The following is a 24,163-nucleotide window of genomic DNA, read 5'->3' on the forward strand; positions in this document are numbered from 1 at the left end:
GTCAAGGTATTGGAGTGGCCATCACAAAGCCCTGACCTCAATCCTATAGAAAATGTGTGGGCAGAACTGAAGAAGCGTGTGTGAGCAAGGAGGCCTACAAACCTGACTCAGTTACACCAGCTCTGTCAGGAGGAATGGGCCAAAATTCACCCAACTTATTGTGGGAAGTTTCTGGAAGGCTACTCGACACGTTTGACCCAAGTTAAACAATTTAAAGGCAATGCTACCAAATACTAATTGAGTGTATGTAAACTTCTGACCCACTGGGATTGTGATGAAAGAAATAAAAGCTGAAATAAATTATTCTCTCTACTATTATTTGGACATTTCACGTTCTTAAAATAAAGTGGTGATCCTAACTGACCTAAGACAGGGAATTTTTACGAGGATTAAATAATAGGAATTGTGAAAAACTGAGTTTAAATGTATTTGGCTCAGGTATATGTAAACTTCTGACTTCAACTGTATACAGTGATGGTGGGGTGGCAGGGAGCGGTTGGAGAGTTGGGTCAATAATCAAAAGGTTGTTGGTTCAAATTCCTGAGCTGACACCATATACATCTGTAGGTCCAGGCCTGCATACCATATACATCTGTAGGTCCAGGCCTGCATACCATATACATCTGTAGGTCCAGGCCTGCATACCATATTCATCTGTAGGTCCAGGCCTGCATACCATATACATCTGTAGGTCCAGGCCTGCATACCATATTCATCTGTAGGTCCAGGCCTGCATACCATATACATCTATAGGTCCAGGCCTGCATACCATACACATCTGTAGGTCCAGGCCTGCATACCATATACATCTGTAGGTCCAGGCCTGCATACCATATACATCTGTAGGTCCAGGCCTGCATACCATATACATCTGTAGGTCCAGGCCTGCATACCATATACATCTGTAGGTCCAGGCCTACATACCATATACATCTGTAGGTCCAGGCCTGCATACCATATACATCTGTAGGTCCAGGCCTGCATACCATATACATCTGTAGGTCCAGGCCTGCATACCATATACATCTGTAGGTCCAGGCCTGCATACCATATTCATCTGTAGGTCCAGGCCTGCATACCATATACATCTGTAGGTCCAGGCCTGCATACCATATTCATCTGTAGGTCCAGGCCTGCATACCATATACATCTGTAGGTCCAGGCCTGCATACCATATACATCTATAGGTCCAGGCCTGCATACCATACACATCTGTAGGTCCAGGCCTGCATACCATATACATCTGTAGGTCCAGGCCTGCATACCATATACATCTGTAGGTCCAGGCCTGCATACCATATACATCTGTAGGTCCAGGCCTGCATACCATATACATCTGTAGGTCCAGGCCTACATACCATATACATCTGTAGGTCCAGGCCTGCATACCATATACATCTGTAGGTCCAGGCCTGCATACCATATACATCTGTAGGTCCAGGCCTGCATACCATATACATCTGTAGGTCCAGGCCTGCATACCATATTCATCTGTAGGTCCAGGCCTGCACTACATGGTGATAGACATTAGTAGATATACATTTCACCATGTTAGCAATTTCACCACTTTTTTCTCTCGCCTCGTATGGTTTCCTAGGCAACGGCTCGTGGAAGCGAGGGGATAAGTACGACAGTGAAGCGCGACAAGCGTACTCTGCCCTCAACACGGTCACGCTGCTGCGGACGGTCAAACCAGAGTTTGAGAACTTCTCCCTAGAGGTCAAGAGGTCCATTCAGAAGGCTGGCCTACCGGACTGTGACGACTGTGACAACGTACGTAAGTCTACCCTGCCCCGTGTGGCTCCGATGGTAGAGCGTGGTGCTTGGTGCAACGTCAGGGTCACTACTGTATGTCTGCTACATGTAAAAGAAGAAATAGCCCTCAGTGAAGACTGTGACTGTGTCTGGGAAAACAGTATTAGCGAATGGCAGGCCGCAACAGTTGGCCAAGGGTCTTGATCAGCCAAATGATTGACGTTTATTGGGGTGATCAAATGAATTGATTGACATTTATGGGGTGATCAAATGAATTGATTGACGTTTATGGGGTGATCAAATGAATTGATTGATGTTTATGGGGTGATGAAATGAATTGATTGATGTTTATGGGGTGATCAAATGAACTGATTGACGTTTATGGGGTGATCAAATTAATTGATTGATGTTTATGGGGTGATCAACTGAATTGATTGACGTTCATGGGGTGATCAACTGAATTGATTGACGTTTAGGGGGTGATCAACTGAATTGATTGACGTTTAGGGGGTGATCTACTGAATAGATTGATGTTTATGGGGTGATCAACTAAACTGATTGACGTTTATGGGGTGATCAACTGAATTGATTGACGTTTATGAGGTGATCAAATGAATTGATTGACGTTTATGGGGTGATCTACTGAATTGATTGACGTTTATGGGGTGATCAAATGAATTGATTGACGTTTATGGGGTGATCAAATGAATTGATTGACGTTTATGGGGTGATCAAATGAATTGATTGATGTTTATGGGGTGATCAACTAAACTGATTGACGTTTATCTGGTGAGAGACATGGCAAGTGGCAGCTTGGTCCTGGAGCTGTGGAAAAGCATATTTTGATCAACATGCCGTTGACGGACTTTTCTTCCACTTTCTTAGTTGATATTTTGTCTTGTTGTGGACAGTCCTAACGGGGTGTCTTGTTGAGGACAGTCCTAATGGGGTGTCTTGTTGAGGACAGTCCTAATGTGTTGTCTTGTTGAGGACAGTCCTAACGGGGTGTCTTGTTGAGGACAGTCCTAACGGGGTGTCTTGTTGAGGACAGTCCTAATGTGTTGTCTTGTTGAGGACAGTCCTAATGTGGTGTCTTGTTGAGGACAGTCCTAACGGGGTGTCTTGTTGAGGACAGTCCTAACGGGGTGTCTTGTTGAGGACAGTCCTAATGTGTTGTCTTGTTGAGGACAGTCCTAATGTGGTGTCTTGTTGAGGACAGTCCTAACGGGGTGTCTTGTTGAGGACAGTCCTAATGTGTTGTCTTGTTGAGGACAGTCCTAATGTGTCTTGTTGAGGACAGTCCTAATGTGTCTTGTTGAGGACAGTCCTAATGTGTTGTCTTGTTGAGGACAGTCCTAATGTGTTGTCTTGTTGAGGACAGTCCTAATGGGGTGTCTTGTTGAGGACAGTCCTAATGTGTTGTCTTGTTGAGGACAGTCCTAATGTGTCTTGTTGAGGACAGTCCTAATGTGTCTTGTTGAGGACAGTCCTAATGTGTTGTCTTGTTGAGGACAGTCCTAATGTGTTGTCTTGTTGAGGACAGTCCTAATGTGTCTTGTTGAGGACAGTCCTAATGTGTTGTCTTGTTGAGGACAGTCCTAATGTGTCTTGTTGAGGACAGTCCTAATGTGTCTTGTTGAGGACAGTCCTAATGTGTTGTCTTGTTGAGGACAGTCCTAATGTGCTGTCTTGTTGAGGACAGTCCTAATGTGCTGTCTTGTTGAGGACAGTCCTAATGTGCTGTCTTGTTGAGGACAGTCCTAATGTGTTGTCTTGTTGTGGACAGTCCTAATGTGTTGTCTTGTTGTGGACAGTCCTAATGTGTTGTCTTGTTGAGGACAGTCCTAAGGTGTTGTCTTGTTGAGGACAGTCCTAATGTGTTGTCTTGTTGTATTGTTGAGGACAGTCCTAATGTGTTGTCTTGTTGTCTTGTTGAGGACAGTCCTAATGTGTTGTCTTGTTGAGGACAGTCCTAATGTGTTGACTTGTTGTCTTGTTGAGGACAGTCCTAATGTGTTGTCTTGTTGTGGACAGTCCTAATGTGGTGTCTTGTTGAGGACAGTCCTAATGTGTTGTCTTGTTGAGGACAGTCCTAAGATGTTGTCTTGTTGAGGACAGTCCTAATGTGTTGTCTTGTTGTGGACAGTCCTAATGTGGTGTCTTGTTGAGGACAGTCCTAATGTGTCTTGTTGAGGACAGTCCTAATGTGTTGTCTTGTTGTGGACAGTCCTAATGTGCTGTCTTGTTGAGGACAGTCCTAATGTGTCTTGTTGAGGACAGTCCTAATGTGTTGTCTTGTTGTGGACAGTCCTAATGTGGTGTCTTGTTGAGGACAGTCCTAATGTGTTGTCTTGTTGAGGACAGTCCTAAGATGTTGTCTTGTTGAGGACGGTCCTAATGTGTTGTCTTGTTGTGGACAGTCCTAATGTGGTGTCTTGTTGAGGACAGTCCTAATGTGTCTTGTTGAGGACAGTCCTAATGTGTTGTCTTGTTGTGGACAGTCCTAATGTGGTGTCTTGTTGAGGACAGTCCTAATGTGTCTTGTTGAGGACAGTCCTAATGTGTTGTCTTGTTGTGGACAGTCCTAATGTGGTGTCTTGTTGAGGACAGTCCTAATGTGGTGTCTTGTTGAGGACAGTCCTAATGTGTTGTCTTGTTGAGGACAGTCCTAAGATGTTGTCTTGTTGAGGACAGTCCTAATGTGTTGTCTTGTTGTGGACAGTCCTAATGTGGTGTCTTGTTGAGGACAGTCCTAATGTGTCTTGTTGAGGACAGTCCTAATGTGTTGTCTTGTTGTGGACAGTCCTAATGTGGTGTCTTGTTGTCTTGTTGAGGACACCTCAGACATCCATACCTACAACAGGGGTCTCTCAGACAGGCAGACAGACAGACAGGCAGGCAGGCAGACATATATACAGACAGACAGGCAGGCAGGCAGACATATATACAGGCAGGCAGACATATATACAGACAGGCAGACATATGGGCAGACAGACAGACAGACAGACAGACAGGCAGGCAGACAGGCAGGCAGACAGACAGACAGACAGACAGGCAGCCAGACAGACAGACAGACAGACAGACAGACAGACAGACAGACAGACAGATTTAGTGTGGACATTCAGGGCTCTGCTTCTGACTAGACAACTTAGTGGACATAATGAAATGATTCCCCCCGCCCCTCAGAGAGAAAGACATCCTATTGAAATCTCTGCAGTTGAAAGGTGGAGCCTCTCACCAGAAAGTCTCAGTGGATGGCCATATCCCCAATATTTCTATCCAATCGCAACCAGTAGGTGGGTGTGTTGCGTTAGCGCTCTGTTATTACATTCACTAACATGACATACAGTACGTTATACAAAAGGACCAGGGCTGAATTATTTGTTTTGTGTCGGGAATGAAAACATGAATGGGCCTTGCCCTAAACGTCCAGAAGAGACTGATGGATTTTCCAAACACATTCAGCGTGATTCAATGGGTTTGGACGTTACTTCACTGTCTAGGCGTTGTTCTGAGAGCTCAAATAAAAAGATTATACAAGAGGGCATTCTTACTGACCTTATCGTGCGAGAAGCACTCAAAGCAAATCCTGTTCCAATTCATGAAACCTTCAACTAATATAGTAGACAGATAGATCTATCTATGCCTATAAAACAGTATATTGAAAAGGAATCTATGACGTAGCCATACAGAATGAAAGAAAGAGGGTGTATTGTATATTTTAGAGGCCATTCTGAGACGGTGCTGCTGTCAAATGATTCATCTGTAGATTCTGGAGGCCATTCTGAGATGGGCGGCAGGCAGACAGGCGTCAGGCAGACAGAGAGACAGACAGGTAGACAGACAGAGAGACAGACAGACAGACAGGCGACAGGTAGACAGACAGAGAGACAGAAAGGCGGCAGGCAGAGAGACAGGCAGACAGACAGGCGGTAGACAGACCGCAGACAGACAGACAGACAGACAGACAGACAGACAGACAGACAGACAGACAGACAGACAGACAGAGAGAGAGAGAGAGAGAGAGAGAGAGAGAGAGAGAGAGAGAGAGAGAGAGAGAGGCAGACATGCGGCAGGCAGAGAGACAGGCAGACAGACAGGCGGCAGACAGAGACAGACAGAGAGAGAGGCAGACATGCGGCAGGCAGAGAGACAGGCAGACAGACAGACATGCGCCAAACAGGCGGCAGGCAGACAGACAGTCCTGTCTTGTTCATTCACCGCATGGATTTCTGATGCTTCAGCAGTGTGTGTGCATGTGTTTATGTCTGTGCACGTGCGTATGTTTGTGTTCTTGCACGTGCACGTGTGTCTAACATCTAATGTGCGTCATGAAGAGGCAGGCTGTCAGGTCTGTGCTTGAAGCAACCCCACCCCCCTCCCTCTACTCCCCAGAGGCAACATTAATTTGAAGTAATTAGATTTATTAACAGAAACTTTGTCATTCCTGACAGCCAGATTGTTAGAGCACATTATAATCGTACCTCCAAGCTGTCGACTTGCGTCAAAGGAGTGAATAGCATTCGTCCCTTCAAACGATTTGCCTGGGGCTGCATGTGCATGTCACAGAGGGCTGGAGAAACTATCAGGCAAAGATCAGATCTGCTTTGAATGTTATTTCTCCATTTTATTTCACCTTTATTTAAACCAGGAAGTGCCGTTACTAAGAATCAAGACATGGTCAAGCAGGCAATAGAAGACCATGAATAATACATTAGTAAATAGACTGTCGTGTCTTGAGACCCAACAGAGTGGAACCCCCTGCGAATCCCAGTGCACTTCACTAGGCCCCCTGCGAATCCCAGTACACTTCACTAGGCCCCCTGCGAATCCCAGTACACTTCACTAGGCCCCCTGCGAATCCCAGTACACTTCACTGCGAATCCCAGTACACTTCACTAGACCCCCACGCGAATCCCAGTACACTTCACTAGGCCCCCACGCGAATCCCAGTACACTTCACTAGGCCCCCTGCGAATCCCAGTACATTTCACTAGGCCCCCTGCGAATCCCAGTACACTTCACTAGGCCCCCTGCGAATCCAGTACACTGGGATTTGCCCCAAACATAATGCTTTGAAAAAGTTCATTTCTTTGCCACATTTTTTTTGCAGTATTACTTTAGTGGTGTTTGGTATTTTATTAGGATCCCCATGAGCTGGATCCCCGTGAGCTGGATCCCCATGAGCAGGATCCCCATGAGCAGGATCCCCATGAGCAGGATCCCCATGAGCTGTTCTAAAAGCAGCAGCTACTCTACTGGGGGTTCACACAAAACATGAAACATGACATAGTACAGAACATTAATAGACAAGGACAGAACTACATCAATTTATAAATGGCACACATAGCCTACATATCAATACATACACACAAACTATCCAGGTCAGATTGGGGAGAGACGTTGTGCCGCGAGGTGTTGCTTTATCTGTTTATTTAAACCAGGTTCATTTGAAACTCTTCATCAATATCAGCCGAATGGGAGTTTCTTTTTCTCCCCAATTTCATATCCAATTGATATTTACAGTCTTGTCTCATCGGTGCAACTCCCCTACGGACTTGTGGAGAGGTGAAGGTCAAGAGCCATGCGTCCTCTGAAACACGACCCAACCAAGCCGCACTACTTCTTGACACAATGCCCGCTTAACCTGGAAGCCAGCCACACCAATGTGTCTGAGGAACCGCGTCATCGTGCATGTGCCCGGCCCGCCACAGGAGTCGTTAGAGCGCGATAGGACAAGGACATCCCTGCCGGCCAAACCCTCCCCTAACGACACTGCGCCAATTGGATGCTGCGACAGAGCCTGGACTCAAACCAGGATCTCTAGTGGCACAGCTACCAACTGCAATGAAGTGCCTTAGACCACTGCTCCACTCGGGAGGCCATGGAACAATAGATTTTTACCTTGTCAGCTCCTGGATTCGATCCAGCAACCTTTCGGTTACTGGTCCCAAGCTCTAACCACTAGGCTACCTGCCGCCCCATTTGGCAAACTCCAAGCCCACGTGTGCCTTTTACTGAGGAGTGGCTTCCATCTGGCCACTCTACCATAAAGGTCTGATTGGTGGAGTGCTGCAGAGATGGTTGTCCTTCTAGAAGGTTCTTCCATCTCCACAGAGGAACTCTGGAGCTCTGTCAGAGTGACCATCGGGTTCTTAGTCACCTCCCTGACCAAGGCCCCTCTCCCCCAATTGCTCAGTTAGGCCGGGCGGCCAGCTCTAGGAAGAGTCTTGGTGGTTCCAAACTTCTTCTATTTCAGAATGATGGAGGCCACTGTGTTCTTGGGGACCTTCAATGCTGCAGAAATGTTTTGGTATCCCTGCCTCGATACAATCCTGTCTCGGAGCTCTACAGACAATTTATTTGACCTCATGGCTTTTTTTTTCATGCACTGTTCAGCTGTGGGACGTTATATAGACAGGTGTGTGCCTTTCCAAATCATGTCCAATCAGTTGAATTTACCACAGTTGGACTCCAATCAAGTTGTAGAAATATCTCAAGGATGATCAATGGGTCTGAATCCTTATGTAAATAAGATACTTCTGTTTTTATTTTTGATACATTTGCAAACATTTCAAAAATCTTGTTTTCACTTTGTCAGTATGGGGTATTGTGTGTAGATTGCTCAGTTTTTTCTTAAATTTAATCTGTTTTAGATTAAGGCTGTAACGTAACAAAATGTGGAAAAAGTCAAGGGATCTGAATACTTCCCGAAGGCTCTGTATATAAGCCCTCTGATTACAATTAGAGCAAGTTGTGCTGCTCTGTTCTGGGCCAGCTGCAGCTTAACTAGGTCTTTCCCTGCAGCACTCAACCACACGACTGGACAATAATCAAGATAAGTCAAAACTAGAGGCTGCAGAACTTGCTTTTTGGAGTGTGGTGTCAAAAAAGCAGAGCATCTCTTTATACAGACAGACCTCTCCCCATCTTTACAACCACTGAATGCTCCTGAGTGGCACAGCGGTCTAAGGCAAGAGACGTCACTATAGTCCATGGTTCAAATCCAGGCTGTATCACATCCGGCCATGATTGGGAGTCCCATAGGGCGGCGCACAATTGGCACAGCGTCATCCGGGTTTGGCCGGGGTAGGCCATCATTGTAAATAAGAATTTGTTCTTAACTGACTTGCCTAGTTAAGTTTAAAAAAAATATATATATATATGTTTTGACCATGACAGTTTACAATCTAAGGTAACACCAAGTAATTTAGTCTCCTCAACTTGTTCAACAGCCACACCATTCATTACAATATTCTGCTCAGGTCAAGAATTTAGGGAATCATTTGTACCAAATACTATGCTCTTAGTTTTAGAGATGTTCAGGACCAGTTTATTACTGGCCACCCATTCCAAAACAGACTGCAACTCTTTGTTAAGGGTTTCAGTGACTTCATTAGCTATGATTGCTGATGCATATATGGTTGAATCATCAGCATACAGAAGGTCACTGGTAAAAGTAGAAAAGAGTAGAGGGTCTAGAGAGCTGCCCTGCGGTACACCACACTTGACATGTTTAACATTAGAGAAGCTTAAATGAAAGAAAACCCTCTGAGTTCTATTAGATAGATAGCTCTTAATCCACGATATGGCAGAGGTTGAAAAACCGTAACACTTAAGTTTTTTCAACAGGTTATGGTCAATAATATCAAAGGCTGCACTGAAATCTAACAGTACAGCTCCCACAATATTCTTATTATCAATTTCTTTCAACCAATCATCAGTCATTTGTGTCAGTGCAGTACATGTTTTTGTATTTGTATTTATTATGGATCCCCATTAGTTCCTGCCAAGGCAGCAGCTACTCTTCCTGGGGTTTATTATGGATCCCCATTAATTCCTGTCAAGGCAGCAGCTACTCTTCCTGGGGTTTATTATGGATCCCCATTAGTTCCTGCCAAGGCAGCAGCTACTCTTCCTGGAGTTTATTATGGATCCCCATTAGTTCCTGTCAAGGGAGCAGCTACTCTTCCTGGAGTTTATTATGGATCCCCATTAGTTCCTGTCAAGGGAGCAGCTACTCTTCCTGGGGTTTATTATGGATCCCCATTAGTTCCTGTCAAGGCAGCAGCTACTCTTCCTGGGGTTTATTATGGATCCCCATTAGTTCCTGTCAAGGGAGCAGCTACTCTTCCTGGAGTTTATTATGGATCCCCATTAGTTCCTGTCAAGGGAGCAGCTACTCTTCCTGGGGTTTATTATGGCTCCCCATTAGTTCCTGCCAAGGCAGCAGCTACTCTTCCTGGGATTTATTATGGATCCCCATTAGTTCCTGTCGAGGCAGCAGCTACTCTTCCTGGGATTTATTATGGATCCCCATTAGTTCCTGTCAAGGGAGCAGCTACTCTTCCTGGGGTTTATTATGGCTCCCCATTAGTTCCTGCCAAGGCAGCAGCTACTCTTCCTGGGATTTATTATGGATCCCCATTAGTTCCTGTCGAGGCAGCAGCTACTCTTCCTGGGGTTTATTATGGCTCCCCATTAGTTCCTGCCAAGGCAGAAGCTACTCTTCCTGGGATTTATTATGGATCCCCATTAGTTCCTGTCGAGGCAGCAGCTACTCTTCCTGGGATTTATTATGGATCCCCATTAGTTCCTGTCAAGGGAGCAGCTACTCTTCCTGGGGTTTATTATGGCTCCCCATTAGTTCCTGCCAAGGCAGCAGCTACTCTTCCTGGGATTTATTATGGATCCCCATTAGTTCCTGTCGAGGCAGCAGCTACTCTTCCTGGGGTTTATTATGGATCCCCATTAGTTCCTGCCAAGGCAGCAGCTACTCTTCCTGGGGTTTATTATGGATCCCCATTAGTTCCTGCCGAGGCAGCAGCTACTCTTCCTGGGGTTTATTATGGATCCCCATTAGTTCCTGTCAAGGCAGCAGCTACTCTTCCTGGGGTTTATTATGGATCCCCATTAGCTGCTGTCAAGGCAGCAACTCTTCCTGGGGTCCAGCAAAATGAAGGCAGTTTATACAATTTTGAAAACATTACAATACATTCACAGATGTCTCAAAACACTGTGTGCCCTCAGGCCCCTACTCCACCACTACCACATATCTACAGTACTAAAACCATGTGTATGTATAGTGTGCATGTTATCGTGTGTGTGTGTGTGTGGGTGTGTGGGTGTATGCATGTGTCTGTGCCAATGTTTGTGTTGCTTAACAGTCCCTGCTGTTCCATAAGGTGTTTTTTTCATGTAATTTTACTGCTTGCGTCAGTTACTTGATGTGGAACAGAGTTCTGTGTAGTCATGGTTCTATGTAGTACTGTGCATAGTCTGTTGTGGACTTGGGGACTGTGAAGAGACCTCTTGTGGCATGTCTTTTGGGGTATGCATGGGTGTCTGAGCTGTGTGCCAGTAGTTTAGACAGCTCAGTGCATTGAACATGTCAATACCTCTCATAAATAAAAGTAGTGATGAAGTCAATCTCTCCTCCACTTTCAGCCAGGAGAGATTGACATGCATATTATTAATATTAGCTCTCTGTGTACATCCAAGAGCCAGCCGTGCCGCCCTGTTTTGAGCCAATTGCAATTTTCCTAAGTCCTTTTTTGTGGCACCCGACCACACGACTGAACAGTAGTCAAGGTGTGACAAAACTAGGGCCTGTAGGACCTGCCTTGTTGATAGTGTTGTTAAGAAGGTAGAAACTAGGGCCTGTAGGACCTGCCTTGTTGATAGTGTTGTTAAGAAGGTAGAAACTAGGGCCTGTAGGACCTGCCTTGTTGATAGTGTTGTTAAGAAGGTATAAACTAGGGCCTGTAGGACCTGTCTTGTTGATAGTGTTGTTAAGAAGGTAGAAACTAGGGCCTGTAGGACCTGCCTTGTTGATAGTGTTGTTAAGAAGGTAGAAACTAGGGCCTGTAGGACCTGTCTTGTTGATAGTGTTGTTAAGAAGGTAGAGCAGCACTTTATTATGTACAGACTTCTCCCCATCTTAGCTACTGTTGTATCAATATGTTTTGACTATGACAGTTTACAATCTAGTGTTACTCCAAGCAGTTTAGTCATCGCAACTTGCTCAATTTCCACATTATTTATTACAATGTTTAGTTTAGGTTAAGGGTTTAGTGAGTGTTTTGTTCCAAATACAATGCTTTTAGTTTTAGAAATATTTATGACTAACATTCCTTGCCACCCATTCTGAAACTGACTACAGCTCTTTGTTGAGTGTTGCAGGCATTTCAGTCGCTGTAGTAGCTGACGTGTATAGTGTTGAGTCATCCGCATACATAGACACACTGGATTTACTCAAAGTCAGTGGCATGACATTAGTAAACATTTTCAAAAATCAAGGGGCCTAAACAGCTACCCTGGGGAATTCCTGATTCTACCTGGATTATGTTGGAGAGGCTTCCATTAAAGAACACCCTCTGTGTTCTGTTAGACAAGTAACTCTTTATCCGCGTTAACACATACATTTTTCCAGCAGCAGACTATGATCGATAATGTCAAAAGCAACACTGAAGTCTAACAAGACAGCCCCCACAATCATTGTATCATCAATTTCTCATTTGTGTAATTTGCTTGTTGAGTGTCCTTCCCTATAAGCGTGCTGAAATTCTGTTGTCCATGTGAAATAGCATTGTATCTGGTCAAACACAATTTTTTCCAGAAGTTTACTAAGGGATGGTAACAGGCTGATTGGTCAGCTATTTGAGCCAGTAAAGGGGGCTTTACTATTCTTGGGTAGCGGAATGACTTTAGCTTCCCTCCAGGCCTGAGGGCACATGCTCACTAGTAGGCTTAAATTGAAGATGGGGCAAATAGGATTGGCAATATTGTCTGCTATTATCCTCAGTAATTTTCCATCCAAGTAGTCAGACCCCCGTGGTTTGTCAATGTTGACAGACAATAATATATTTTTCACTTCTTCCACACTGACTTTACGGATTTCCAAAGTGCAATTCTTGTCTTTCAGTTTGGTCCGATATACTTGGATGTGTAGTGTCAGCGTTTGTTGCTGGCATGTCACGCCTAAGTTTGCTAATCTTTCCAATGAAAAAGTCATTAAAGTAGTTTGCAATATTTTTGTACGTTTTTTTTAACCTTTATTTAACTAGGCAAGTCAGTTAACTTCTAACGAGTCAGAAACCCGGATCCGGGAGCACCCCCCACCCCCCACCAGTAAAAAAGCTGAATAGCATAGCTAGCATAGCGTCACAAGTAAATAGTAGCATCTAAATATCATTCAATCACAAGTCCAAGATACCAGATGAAAGATCCACTTCTTGTGAATCCAGCAATCATTTCTGATTTTTAAAATGTTTTACAGGGAAGACACAATATGTAAATCTATTAGCTAACCACGTTAGCAAAAGACACCATTTTCTTTGTCCACCATTTTTTCTCTCCACCAGTAGCTATCACCAATTCGGCCAAATAAAGATATTGATAGCCACTAACCAAGAAAAAACCTCATCAGATGACAGTCTGATAACATATTTATTGTATAGGATAGTTTTTGTTAGAAAAATGTGCATATTTCAGGTAGAAATCATAGTTTACAATTGCACCCACCATCACAACTCGACTAGAATAAATACAGAGAGCAACGTGTATTACCAATTTACTCATCATAAAACATTTCTTAAAAATAGACAAAGCATAGCATTGGAAAGACACAGATCTTGTGAATTCAGACAATATTTCAGATGTTCTAAGTGTTTTACAGAGAAAACACAATAAATCGTTATATTAGCATACCACATGTGCAAACGTTACCCGAGCATTGATACAAGCCAAAGAGAGAGATAACGTAATCATCGCCAAAATGTATAAATTTTTTCACTAACCTTCTCAGAATTCTTCCGATGACACCCCTGTAACATCATATTACAACATACATATAGAGTTTGTTCGAAAATGTGCATATTTAGCCACAAAAAAACGTGGTTATAACATGACAATACTAGCAAAACTAGCCTGAAAATGTCGGGCTCCATTTTGGACAGTGATCTGGCGTAATGAATAACTAATCGTAAACTTGACTAAAAAATATAGGGTGGACAGCAATCGAAAGACAAATTAGTTCTTAATGCAATCGCTGAATTACATTTCTAAAAATATCCTTACTGTGCAATACAGGGTTCGCCAAGCGAAGCTATACCAAAAAAAATGGCGGAATATGCGTATAACATTTTTCGACAGAACAACGATTTATCATCATAAATAGTTCTTACTGTGAGCTGTTCTTCCATCAGTATCTTGGGCAATGTATCCTTTCTTGGGTCTAATCTTCTTTTGGTCGAAAGCTGTCCGCTTGTCCGTCGAAATGCCCACTAACGTTCGACCGGGACACCGAAACGTGCCCGGTGCTTCAATGTGCATCACAAAGCAATGCCTCAAAATCGCACTAAACGGATATAAATTGCTATAAAACGGTTAAAATTAACTACCTTATGATGTTTTTAACACCTATAACGAGTAAAAACATGACCGGCGATATATAAGTGGCTAAACCAACGCTTGGAAAGAGAGAGAGTCCGACGTCCATCTTGCGTGAGGCGCAGCGGGAAAAGAACGGTACATCCGGTCTTTTCTGTTTTATACTGGCCCTGATTGCGCAATCGACTCCATTCAAATTGTCACCTCTTACTGACATCTAGAGGAAGGCATGGGCAGTGTTTGTATCCTCATAGGATTTACAGGGACTTTAAAACTGACCTGGGACCAGAGGCCAAAATGTCTGAAATCTCACTCCATATCAGGAAAAGTGCTGTAGAATGGGTTCTGTTTCACTCAGAGACATAATTCAAACGGCTATAGAAACTAGAGAGTGTTTTCTATCCAATAATAACTATAATATGCATATTGTACGAGCAAGAATTGAGTATGAGGCAGTTTAATTTGGAGACGATAAATGCTAATGTTGAAACAGCACCCCCTATATTGAGAAAAGGTTAAGAACAAATTCTTATTTTCAATGACGGCCTACCGGGGAACAGTGGGTTAACTGACTATATCAGTGGGCTTTGTGATGAATGAGCCATCTGATTCAATGAGCCATCTGATTCAATGAATGAAGGAGCCAAGTTGTCTTTTTTCCCCAAAATTTCATTGAAGGTGCCCCAAAGCTTTTTTTTGTCATTCTTTATATAATTTATCTTTGTTTCATAGTGTATTTTATTTTTATTTAGTTTAGTCACATGATTTCTTAATTTGCAGTACGTTTGCCAATCGGTTGTGCTGCCAGACTAAATTGCCATACCTTTTGCCTCATCACTCTCAGCCATACAAATGTTCAATTCCTCATCAATCCCAGGGGATTTAACAGTTTTTACAGATCTTAATGGATAAGTGCTTGTTAGTAACTGGAATAAGTAGTTTCATAAATGTGTCAAGTGTAGCGTCTGTTTGCTCCTCATTACACACCACGGACCAGCAAATATTCTTTACATCATCAACATAGGAATCACTACAAAACGTATTGTATGACCTCTTATACACTATATTAGGCCCAGTCTTTGGAACTTTGGTTTTCCTCGATGTTGAGTGCCCTTCTCTATAAGCATGCTGAAAGTCTGTTGTTAATTTGTTTACAGAGAAATAGCATTGTATTTGCTAAGAGCTGGCAGCAAGCTGATAGGTCTGCTGTTAGAACCAGTAAAGGCCGCTTTACCACTTTGGCTTCCCTCCAGGCCTGAGGACAAAGACTTTCCTCTAGGCTCAGATTTAAGATATGACAGATAGGAGTGGCTATAGAGTCAGCTACCATCCTCAGTAGCTTTCTGTAGTATCCTTAAAGGCTTCTTAGAGTTACGACTCATGAGACTTAAGTACGGTTTAGTATTTAATTGTAACTTAGAATTACATTCTCTAATGCACCTGGCTTAAGCTACCTGAAGCTTTCTAAATCATATTTATATAGGCCGACATAGGAAATAGCTACGGATAGCGGGAAGCAAACCCCCGTCTTGAGTCAATACTGCCATCTGTTGGTAAACATAAATACACCAGGTTACTACACTTTCCATCTAAGTTGTCAATGAAAAGTCATAGTCAATCGATCAATAATATAATAATACTTTTAGCAAAATAAATTGTATCTTTAATTTACAGTCTGTAGAAACAATGAGAATAGAAAGGTTCAGTACTTTTGTGAAACAGCACAGTTAAATATATAGCAAAAATTTCTGAATTGACTGACCTTCATGCCTTAATGTAATGATGGACTGTCGTTTCTTTTTGTTTATTTGAGCTGTTCTTGTCGTAATATGGACTTGGTCTTTTACCAAATATGGTAAAAAATATCTTCTGTATACCACCCCTACCTTGTCACAACACAACTGATTGGCTCATACTCATTAAGAAGGAAAGAAATTCCACAAATTAACTTTTAACAATCTACACCTGTTAATTGAAATGCATTCCAGATGACTACCTCATGAAGCTGGTTGAGAGAATGCCAAGAGTGTGCAAAGCTGTCATCAAGGCAAAGGGTGGCTACTTTGAAGAATCTCAAATATAAAATATGTTTAACACTTTTTGTTTACTACATGATTCCATATGTGTTATTTCATAGTTTTGATGTCTTCACTATTATTCTACAAAGTAGAAAATATAAAAAAAATAAAGAAAAACCCTGAATCTCAGACTGTAACAGGGCTCTGGTCTGGGTTTCATTCTCCCATCTCCCCTGAATCTCAGACTGTAAACAGAACTCTGGTCTGGGTTTCATTCTCCATCTCCCCTGAATCTCAGACTGTAAACAGGGCTCTGGTCTGGGTTTCATTCTCCATCTCCCCTGAATCTCAGACTGTAAACAGGGCTCTGGTCTGAGTTTCATTCTCCCATCTCCCCTGAATCTCAGACTGTAAACAGAGCTCTGGTCTGGGTTTCATTCTCCATCTCCCCTGAATCTCAGACTGTAAACAGAGCTCTGGTCTGGGTTTCATTCTCCATCTCCCCTGATTCTCAGACTGTAAACAGAGCTCTGGTCTGGGTTTCATTCTCCATCTCCCCTGAATCTCAGACTGTAAACAGAGCTCTGGTCTGTGGGGGGAGGCTGGAGGACAAGGGGGGGGGGGGGGGGGGCTTGGCCTGCCGTGGGAGGCTGGAGGACAATGGGAGGGGGCTGCTTGGCCTGCTGTGGGAGGGAGATAGCTTTTTCCTTTGTCTCTTCTTTCAGCTTCCTGCTCCCAATAGATTTCACCATCCACACTGTCCTGTTGAGAGACAATGGTTGGTAGAGGTTGCCACCAACAGACCAGACCTGCATGGCCTTAATGGCATATAAAACACTGTATTGTCTTATTCTTCTAACCCGTTGCTATTCAACTCTAGCCTGGTCCCAGATCTGTTTGTGCTGTCTTACCAACAACTATAGTCATTGACAGCACAACATATCTAGGATCAGGGTATTTCCATTTTCTCTCACCTGGTTGACTGGCGACAGAATCAAGGATGCCCTTAAGACGAGGCAAGACTAGGCTAGTGTTGTGTGACTTTTCACCAGTGTGAAGAAGTTAACATGTGGTTGGTCCTTTTAGTGGCAGTACCCAAAGTTGGTTCCTGTGGGGCTGAAGTGGACTGAGGGTTGGGACGCTCCCAGCAGTGAGTCAAGAGAGGACACTATCACAGTCGCTGCTCCTGGTGACGTCGTATAATGTTGTCCTGATGACGTCACAAGTCTGTTCGACAAGTATTTATAATTGTGCTAGTGAGGAGGCAGTATGAGCAATCCCCCCCCCCTTCCCCAGTTCTGTGCCTCGACACAATCCTGTCTTGGAGCTCTACAGACAATTCCTTCCACCTCATGGTTTGGTTTTTGCTCTGACATGTACTGTCAACTGTAGGACCTTATATAGACAGGTGTGTGCCTTTCCAAATCATGTCCAATCAATTGAATTTACCACAGGTGGACTCCAATTAAGTTGTAGAAAGGACAATCAATGGAAACAGGATGCACCTGAGCTCAATTTCGAGTCTCGTAGCAAAGGGTCTGAAAACGTATGTAAATAAGGTATTTCTGTTTTATAATTTTTTTTTATTTTTTTTTCCCGTTTTTGCTTTGTCATTATGGGGTGTAGATCTTCCATAAATCCTCCATAAATGTATTCGACTGGCACCAGGAAACCTCCAGACGAGTCTTGTGAGGCCTGTGGACATTCTGGGAGCAGAACAACCAACATGTAGGCGAGAGTCTCACCTTCACACAGAGGAGACATCAACCTTTCAAAATCTCTTACTCTAAGCAATTATATTAGTGTAAAATAATATAACTAAAATTATTTTTTTGCATATCATGTAGCTCAGTTGTTTTGTATTATTCATTTTATACACTCTTTTTTTGCTCGTCTTTAACAAGGGGTCCAATAATTCCACCGTATAAGGGACCGCTTGACCCTGTTTTGTCCTGGTGTAAACAAACCTCCATCTGTTTACCATAACAATCATAATACCACACAGAAAATCATCTGTTCTCCGGCAATTTACAGCCTAAGTACCAGACAGTGTAAATAATGAGTTGGTCCACACACAGTCTCTTCCTAAACAAACAATTTGGCCCATATTTGTTTTCACAAGAAACCATGAAACCAACAGAAATCTTGAAATGTTTTCCCTTCCACTTAGACGCAGTGAGTCGTTGATTACTCCTGACATCCCGGCGGGATCCTGTCAAAGACCTGTTCTAATGGGGCACCGCCATGCTCCATGTGGGGCTATATGATTCAGGAAGTTACCAACGTTCAGCTCACCTTGTCATTTTCTAACACGGTGATCGCTTTTCCAAAACACGTCGCCGCGGGTTCCACTCAGTCTCTAAACAAAACAGAAACAGACAACAACAACAAACAACAAAACAGCGCACGTTTACTGTAGCCGCAGTAGGTGTCTTAACGTCCGTACAAGAATCAAACGATCATCAGCTACTAACTCAATGCAATTTGGGTTCTGAACGTTCTCCGTCTGACTGATTTCCATTGGCCGGATGAGCTGCACCGTTACAACACCTACTTACTCTACCTGTCGTCGGTTTCCTCATTCAAAATGAATGAATCAACAATCACCGAATTGATCTCTTCTCGGGAGGAACGTTTTGTACTCTGACCTTAATCCCTCGGGCCGACTAGCCAATTATATGCATGCTGCCTGCGGTGATACCCTAAGAGCTGTGGATACTGTTAGCCTGACACTAAAAGTTGATCATGTTCTGATTGGGATCATTGTTCCATTCCATGTCTTCTCTATCTATCTATCCAGTGCCCAACCTAAACAGGAAGTCATCTGCGCGCTGCAGAGGACTGCTACCAGCCGAGGTGATGGCTGTGTATTTCCATTCACCTCCAGCAGCCTATCAGCAGCCCCGCGGCGGCAGGGAACAGGCTGATAAAGCTAACAACCAACTCTTTTTTAAAAACAATCTATTCATTTATTTATTTTTTTACTCGCGCTGCGGCCCATTCCTGGCGGGGGAGGAAGAGAGGCTGATACTACATACCGAGGCCTGTGGTTTCAAATTTTAGAGACCGTTTGCTTTCTCAATGCTGACAACACAAGTAAACGTACTTTCCTCCCTCCGAATATATGGTCAAATCGTTTCAATAAAGGTAAGGGAATTGCTCGTTTCCCAAAAATACACAAATATCGAGCTAAGAATTTAACAGAATATTTTTGGCAGAAACAAAATGCTGACCTGATCCATTCTGAAGCAAACTATAGTAGCCTAGGATTCAGTGGCGGTCGGCGCCGTTTAAGATGAGGGAGGATAATATATATATATATTTAGGAGCATGGCCTTATTTCTATTACAGCGTATTGGATGACTGTCATTCATTCATATTCCATTCACCCAGCTCTGGAGAGACCTGAAAATACCCGTACAGCGACGCTCCTCATCCAACCTGACACCCTCCCCTGTTGTCAATTCTCTAGAACCCTCCCCTGTTGTCAATACTCTAGAACCCTCACCTGTTGTCAATACTCTAGAACCCTCGCCTGTTGTCAATACTCTAGAACCCTCACCTGTTGTCAATAGTCTAGAACCCTCACCTGTTGTCAATACTCTAGAACCCTCCCCTGTTTTCAATACTCTAGAACCCTCCCTTGTTGTCAATACTCTAGAACCCTCAACATGTTGTCAATACTCTAGAACCCTCCCTTATTGTCAATACTCTAGAACCCTCCCTTGTTGTCAATACTCTAGAACCCTCCCCTGTTTTTAATACTCCAGCACCCTCCCATGTTGTCAATACTCTAGAACCCTCACCTGTTGTCAATACTCTAGAACCCTCAACCTGTTGTCAATACTCCAGCACCCTCCCTTGTTGTCAATACTCCAGCACCCTCCCTTGTTGTCAATACTCTAGAACCCTCCCTTGTTGTCAATACTCTAGAACCCTCAACCTGTTGTCAATACTCTAGAACCCTCCCCTTGCGAGAATAACAGCACTGAGCCTTTCTCTGGAATGTTTTATGAGATTGTAGAACACATTGGCACGGATCTTAGACCATTCCTCAATACAGAATATTTCCAGATCCTCGGTATCATTTGTCTGTGCTTATGGACTATTCTCTTCAATTCAAATCCCAGGTTTTAGTCCAGAGACTGAGGAGGGCCATTTCAAAATGTTGATATTGTGGTGTTCTGATTATTGCTTGAGGTTATTGTCTCCACTTCTTTTGAAGGTCTCGAGTACCAGCGGTGTGTCATATGACTATAGAAATTGGCACATTTATTTGTTGCCAGAGGTCTTCACAGGCTGAGCAAAGAGGGAAGCATCTAAGATAATTTGCATGTGGTATATATTTTGTTATCCTCCTTCATCATTTTAAAGGTTTTCAAGGCCAGACACCCATTGACTAACTGCAAGGCTCTGTTGTTAAAAGCTGGTCTGAAAGTTGATCAAGACTCTGTGATATGACAGGAGGAGATCAGGAGGAGATCAGGTGGACAGGAGGAGATCAGGAGGACAGGAGGAGATCAGGAGGACAGGAGGAGATCAGGTGGACAGGAGGAGATCAGGTGGACAGGAGGAGATCAGGAGGACAGGAGGAGATCAGGAGGACAGGAGGAGATCAGGAGGAGATCAGGAGAACAGGAGGCGATCAGGAGGACAGGAGGAGATCAGGAGGACAGGAGGAGATCAGGAGGAGATCAGGAGGACAGGAGGAGATCAGGAGGACAGGAGGAGATCAGGAGGACAGGAGGAGATCAGGTGGACAGGAGGAGATCAGGTGGACAGGAGGAGATCAGGAGGACAGGAGGAGATCAGGAGGACAGGAGGAGATCAGGTGGACAGGAGGAGATCAGGAGGAGATCAGGAGGACAGGAGGAGATCAGGAGGACAGGAGGAGATCAGGTGGACAGGAGGAGATCAGGTGGACAGGAGGAGATCAGGTGGACAGGAGGAGATCAGGAGGAGATCAGGTGGACAGGAGGAGATCAGGAGGACAGGAGGAGATCAGGTGGACAGGAGGAGATCAGGTGGACAGGAGGAGATCAGGTGGACAGGAGGAGATCAGGTGGACAGGAGGAGATCAGGTGATGAATCCCTGTTTCACTGTTGTTTTCCTCCAGATCAACATGTTTATGGAAGGGTTCCATGATGCATTGCTGCTGTACGCCCTGGCGCTGCACGAAGCCATCAGGAACGGCCTCACCAAGAAGGACGGAGCAGAGATCACCTACCGCATGTGGAACAGAACGTTTGAAGGTAAAAGACAAAACCCTCTGGTCCTTATTAAACTTCTCCCTTATCTCTTCCCCATCGTTATCCTCCCATCCTTATCATATTGGCCTCCCTCCAGAGCCTTAGCAGTCTGCATTCATCCTCTCTATCGCTTTCTCTCTTTCTCTATTCGGTTCAATTTAAGAGCTTTTTTGGCATGGGAAACATAGTTTTACATTGCCAAATCAAGTGAAATAGATAATAAATAAAAATAAATAAAAATACAGCTCTCCCCCCCTCTCTCTCTCCCTCCCAGTCTCTCTCTCTCTCTCTCTCTCTCTCTCTCTCCCTCCCAGCCTCTCTCTCTCTATTGGCAAGGGAAACATATGTTTACATCGCCAAAGCAAATGGAATAGACAATAAACAAAAGGGAAATAAACAAGGGAAACATTAGTAAAAATTACACTCACAAAAGTTTAAAAAAATATATAGACATTTCAAGTGTTATATTATTGGCTATATACAGTGTTGTAACAATGTGCAAAATAAACAGATAAATGTAGGTTGTATTTACAATGTTGTTTGTGCCACCACTGGTTGCCCTGTTCTCATGACAACGGGCCACAAACCTTGCTGCTGTGAATGCTCACTGTGGTAACAGATATGGGAGTTCATCAATGGTTGATTTGTTTTCAAATTCTTTGTGATCTCTCTCGCATTACATCCCTTAATATATCCTCTCTCTCTCTCTCCTCTCGCTGTCTCATCATATGTCCTCGGAGAACGTTTTCCAAAGACTGTAAGACTGTTGGAATGTGAACTGAATTTTAGATCTAAGACTTGAGCTCAGCGTAGATTCTGTCTGAACGTCTCCTTGAGTTGTCCTGGCTGCCAGCTGGACCATTCATCACCCTTAATTAGGCCAATGTTGTCAACCCGAGTTAAGACGCTGGCATTCTCCACTCATTTTTAATGACTGTAGAAAGAAAATGTATAGCATTATTGATATCACTATCAATTACAAAAGGCTTTGGCGTGCAACACAGCTAGCGCAGTGCAGTGCAGCTTTGTCCTGAGCGGTTAACCAGAAGGGCTTCCCCCTGTTTAGCTTGCAGAGGATGTTACAATACACCACATACAGTGCACTGTACAGCAGTATGTCGGGCTTACAGCAGTATGAAGGGCTTATAGCAGTATGAAGGGCTTACAGCAGTATGAAGGGCTTACAGCAGTATGAAAGGCTTATAGCAGTATGAAGGGCTTACAGCAGTATGAAGGGCTTACGGCAGTATGAAGGGCTTACGCCAGTATGAAGGGCTTACAGCAGTATGAAGGGCTTATAGCAGTATGAAGGGCTTACAGCAGTATGAAGGGCTTACAGCAGTATGTAGGGCTTACAGCAGTATGAAGGGCTTACAGCAGTATGAAGGGCTTACAGCAGTATGAAGGGCTTATAGCAGTATGAAGGGCTTATAGCAGTATGTAGGGCTTACAGCAGTATGAAGGGCTTACAGCAGTATGTAGGGCTTACAGCAGTATGAAGGGCTTACAGCAGTATGAAGGGCTTATAGCAGTATGAAGGGCTTACAGCAGTATGAAGGGCTTATAGCAGTATGAAGGGCTTATAGCAGTATGTAGGGCTTACAGCAGTATGAAGGGCTTATAGCAGTATGTAGGGCTTACAGCAGTATGAAGGGCTTACAGCAGTATGAAGGGCTTATGGCAGTATGAAGGGCTTACGCCAGTATGAAGGGCTTACAGCAGTATGAAGGGCTTATAGCAGTATGAAGGGCTTATAGCAGTATGAAGGGCTTACAGCAGTATGAAGGGCTTACAGCAGTATGAAGGGCTTACAGCAGTATGAAGGGCTTACAGCAGTATGAAGGGCTTATATAAGAATGAAGGGCTTACAGCAGTATGAAGGGCTTACAGCAGTATGAAGGGCTTACAGCAGTATGAAGGGCTTATAGCAGTATGTAGGGCTTACAGCAGTATGAAGGGCTTACAGCAGTATGAAGGGCTTACAGCAGTATGAAGGGCTTACAGCAGTATGAAGGGCTTACAGCAGTATGAAGGGCTTACAGCAGTATGAAGGGCTTACAGCAGTATGAAGGGCTTATATAAGAATGAAGGGCTTACAGCAGTATGAAGGGCTTACAGCAGAATGAAGGGCTTACAGCAGTATGAAGGGCTTACAGCAGTATGAAGGGCTTACAGCAGTATGAAGGGCTTACAGCAGTATGAAGGGCTTACAGCAGAATTTATATTTACATGTTAGTCATTTAGAAGACGCTCTTATCCAGAGACTTACATCTTAACTAATCTTAAAGGGATGAGGCAGAGTCCAGTTAAAGTCTTAAAGGGATGAGGCAGAGTCCAGTTAAAGTCTAAAAGGGAAGAGGCAGAGTCCAGTTAAAGTCATAAAGGGATGAGGCAGAGTCTAGTTAAAGTCTTAAAGGGATGAGGCAGAGTCCAGTTAAAGTCATAAAGGGATGAGGCAGAGTCCAGTCCAGTTAAAGTCTTAAAGGGATGAGGCAGAGTCCAGTTAAAGTCTAAAAGGGATGAGGCAGAGTCCAGTTAAAGTCATAAAGGGATGAGGCAGAGTCCAGTTAAAGTCTTAAAGGGATGAGGCAGAGTCCAGTTAAAGTCTAAAAGGGATGAGGCAGAGTCCAGTTAAAGTCATAAAGGGATGAGGCAGAGTCCAGTTAAAGTCTTAAAGGGATGAAGCAGAGTCCATTTAAAGTCTAAAAGGGATGAGGCAGAGTCCATTTAAAGTCTTAAAGGGATGAGGC

General features: G+C 43.8%; 1 protein-coding gene across 2 annotated transcripts in view; it reads left to right on the forward strand.

Moving 5' to 3' along the window:
• Positions 1 to 24,163, forward strand: part of LOC139544884 (atrial natriuretic peptide receptor 3-like) — a 69,823-nt gene that overhangs the window by 33,671 nt on the left and 11,989 nt on the right. For both annotated transcript variants that reach the window (XM_071352049.1, XM_071352048.1), the window contains exons 3-4: positions 1,598 to 1,773; positions 21,281 to 21,416. In XM_071352049.1, the coding sequence (XP_071208150.1) occupies positions 1,598 to 1,773; positions 21,281 to 21,416 (312 nt within the window). The remainder of the gene's footprint in view (positions 1 to 1,597; positions 1,774 to 21,280; positions 21,417 to 24,163) is intronic.

Source organism: Salvelinus alpinus, chromosome 19 (assembly GCF_045679555.1).
Source record: "Salvelinus alpinus chromosome 19, SLU_Salpinus.1, whole genome shotgun sequence".
Lineage (NCBI taxonomy): Eukaryota > Metazoa > Chordata > Actinopteri > Salmoniformes > Salmonidae > Salvelinus > Salvelinus alpinus.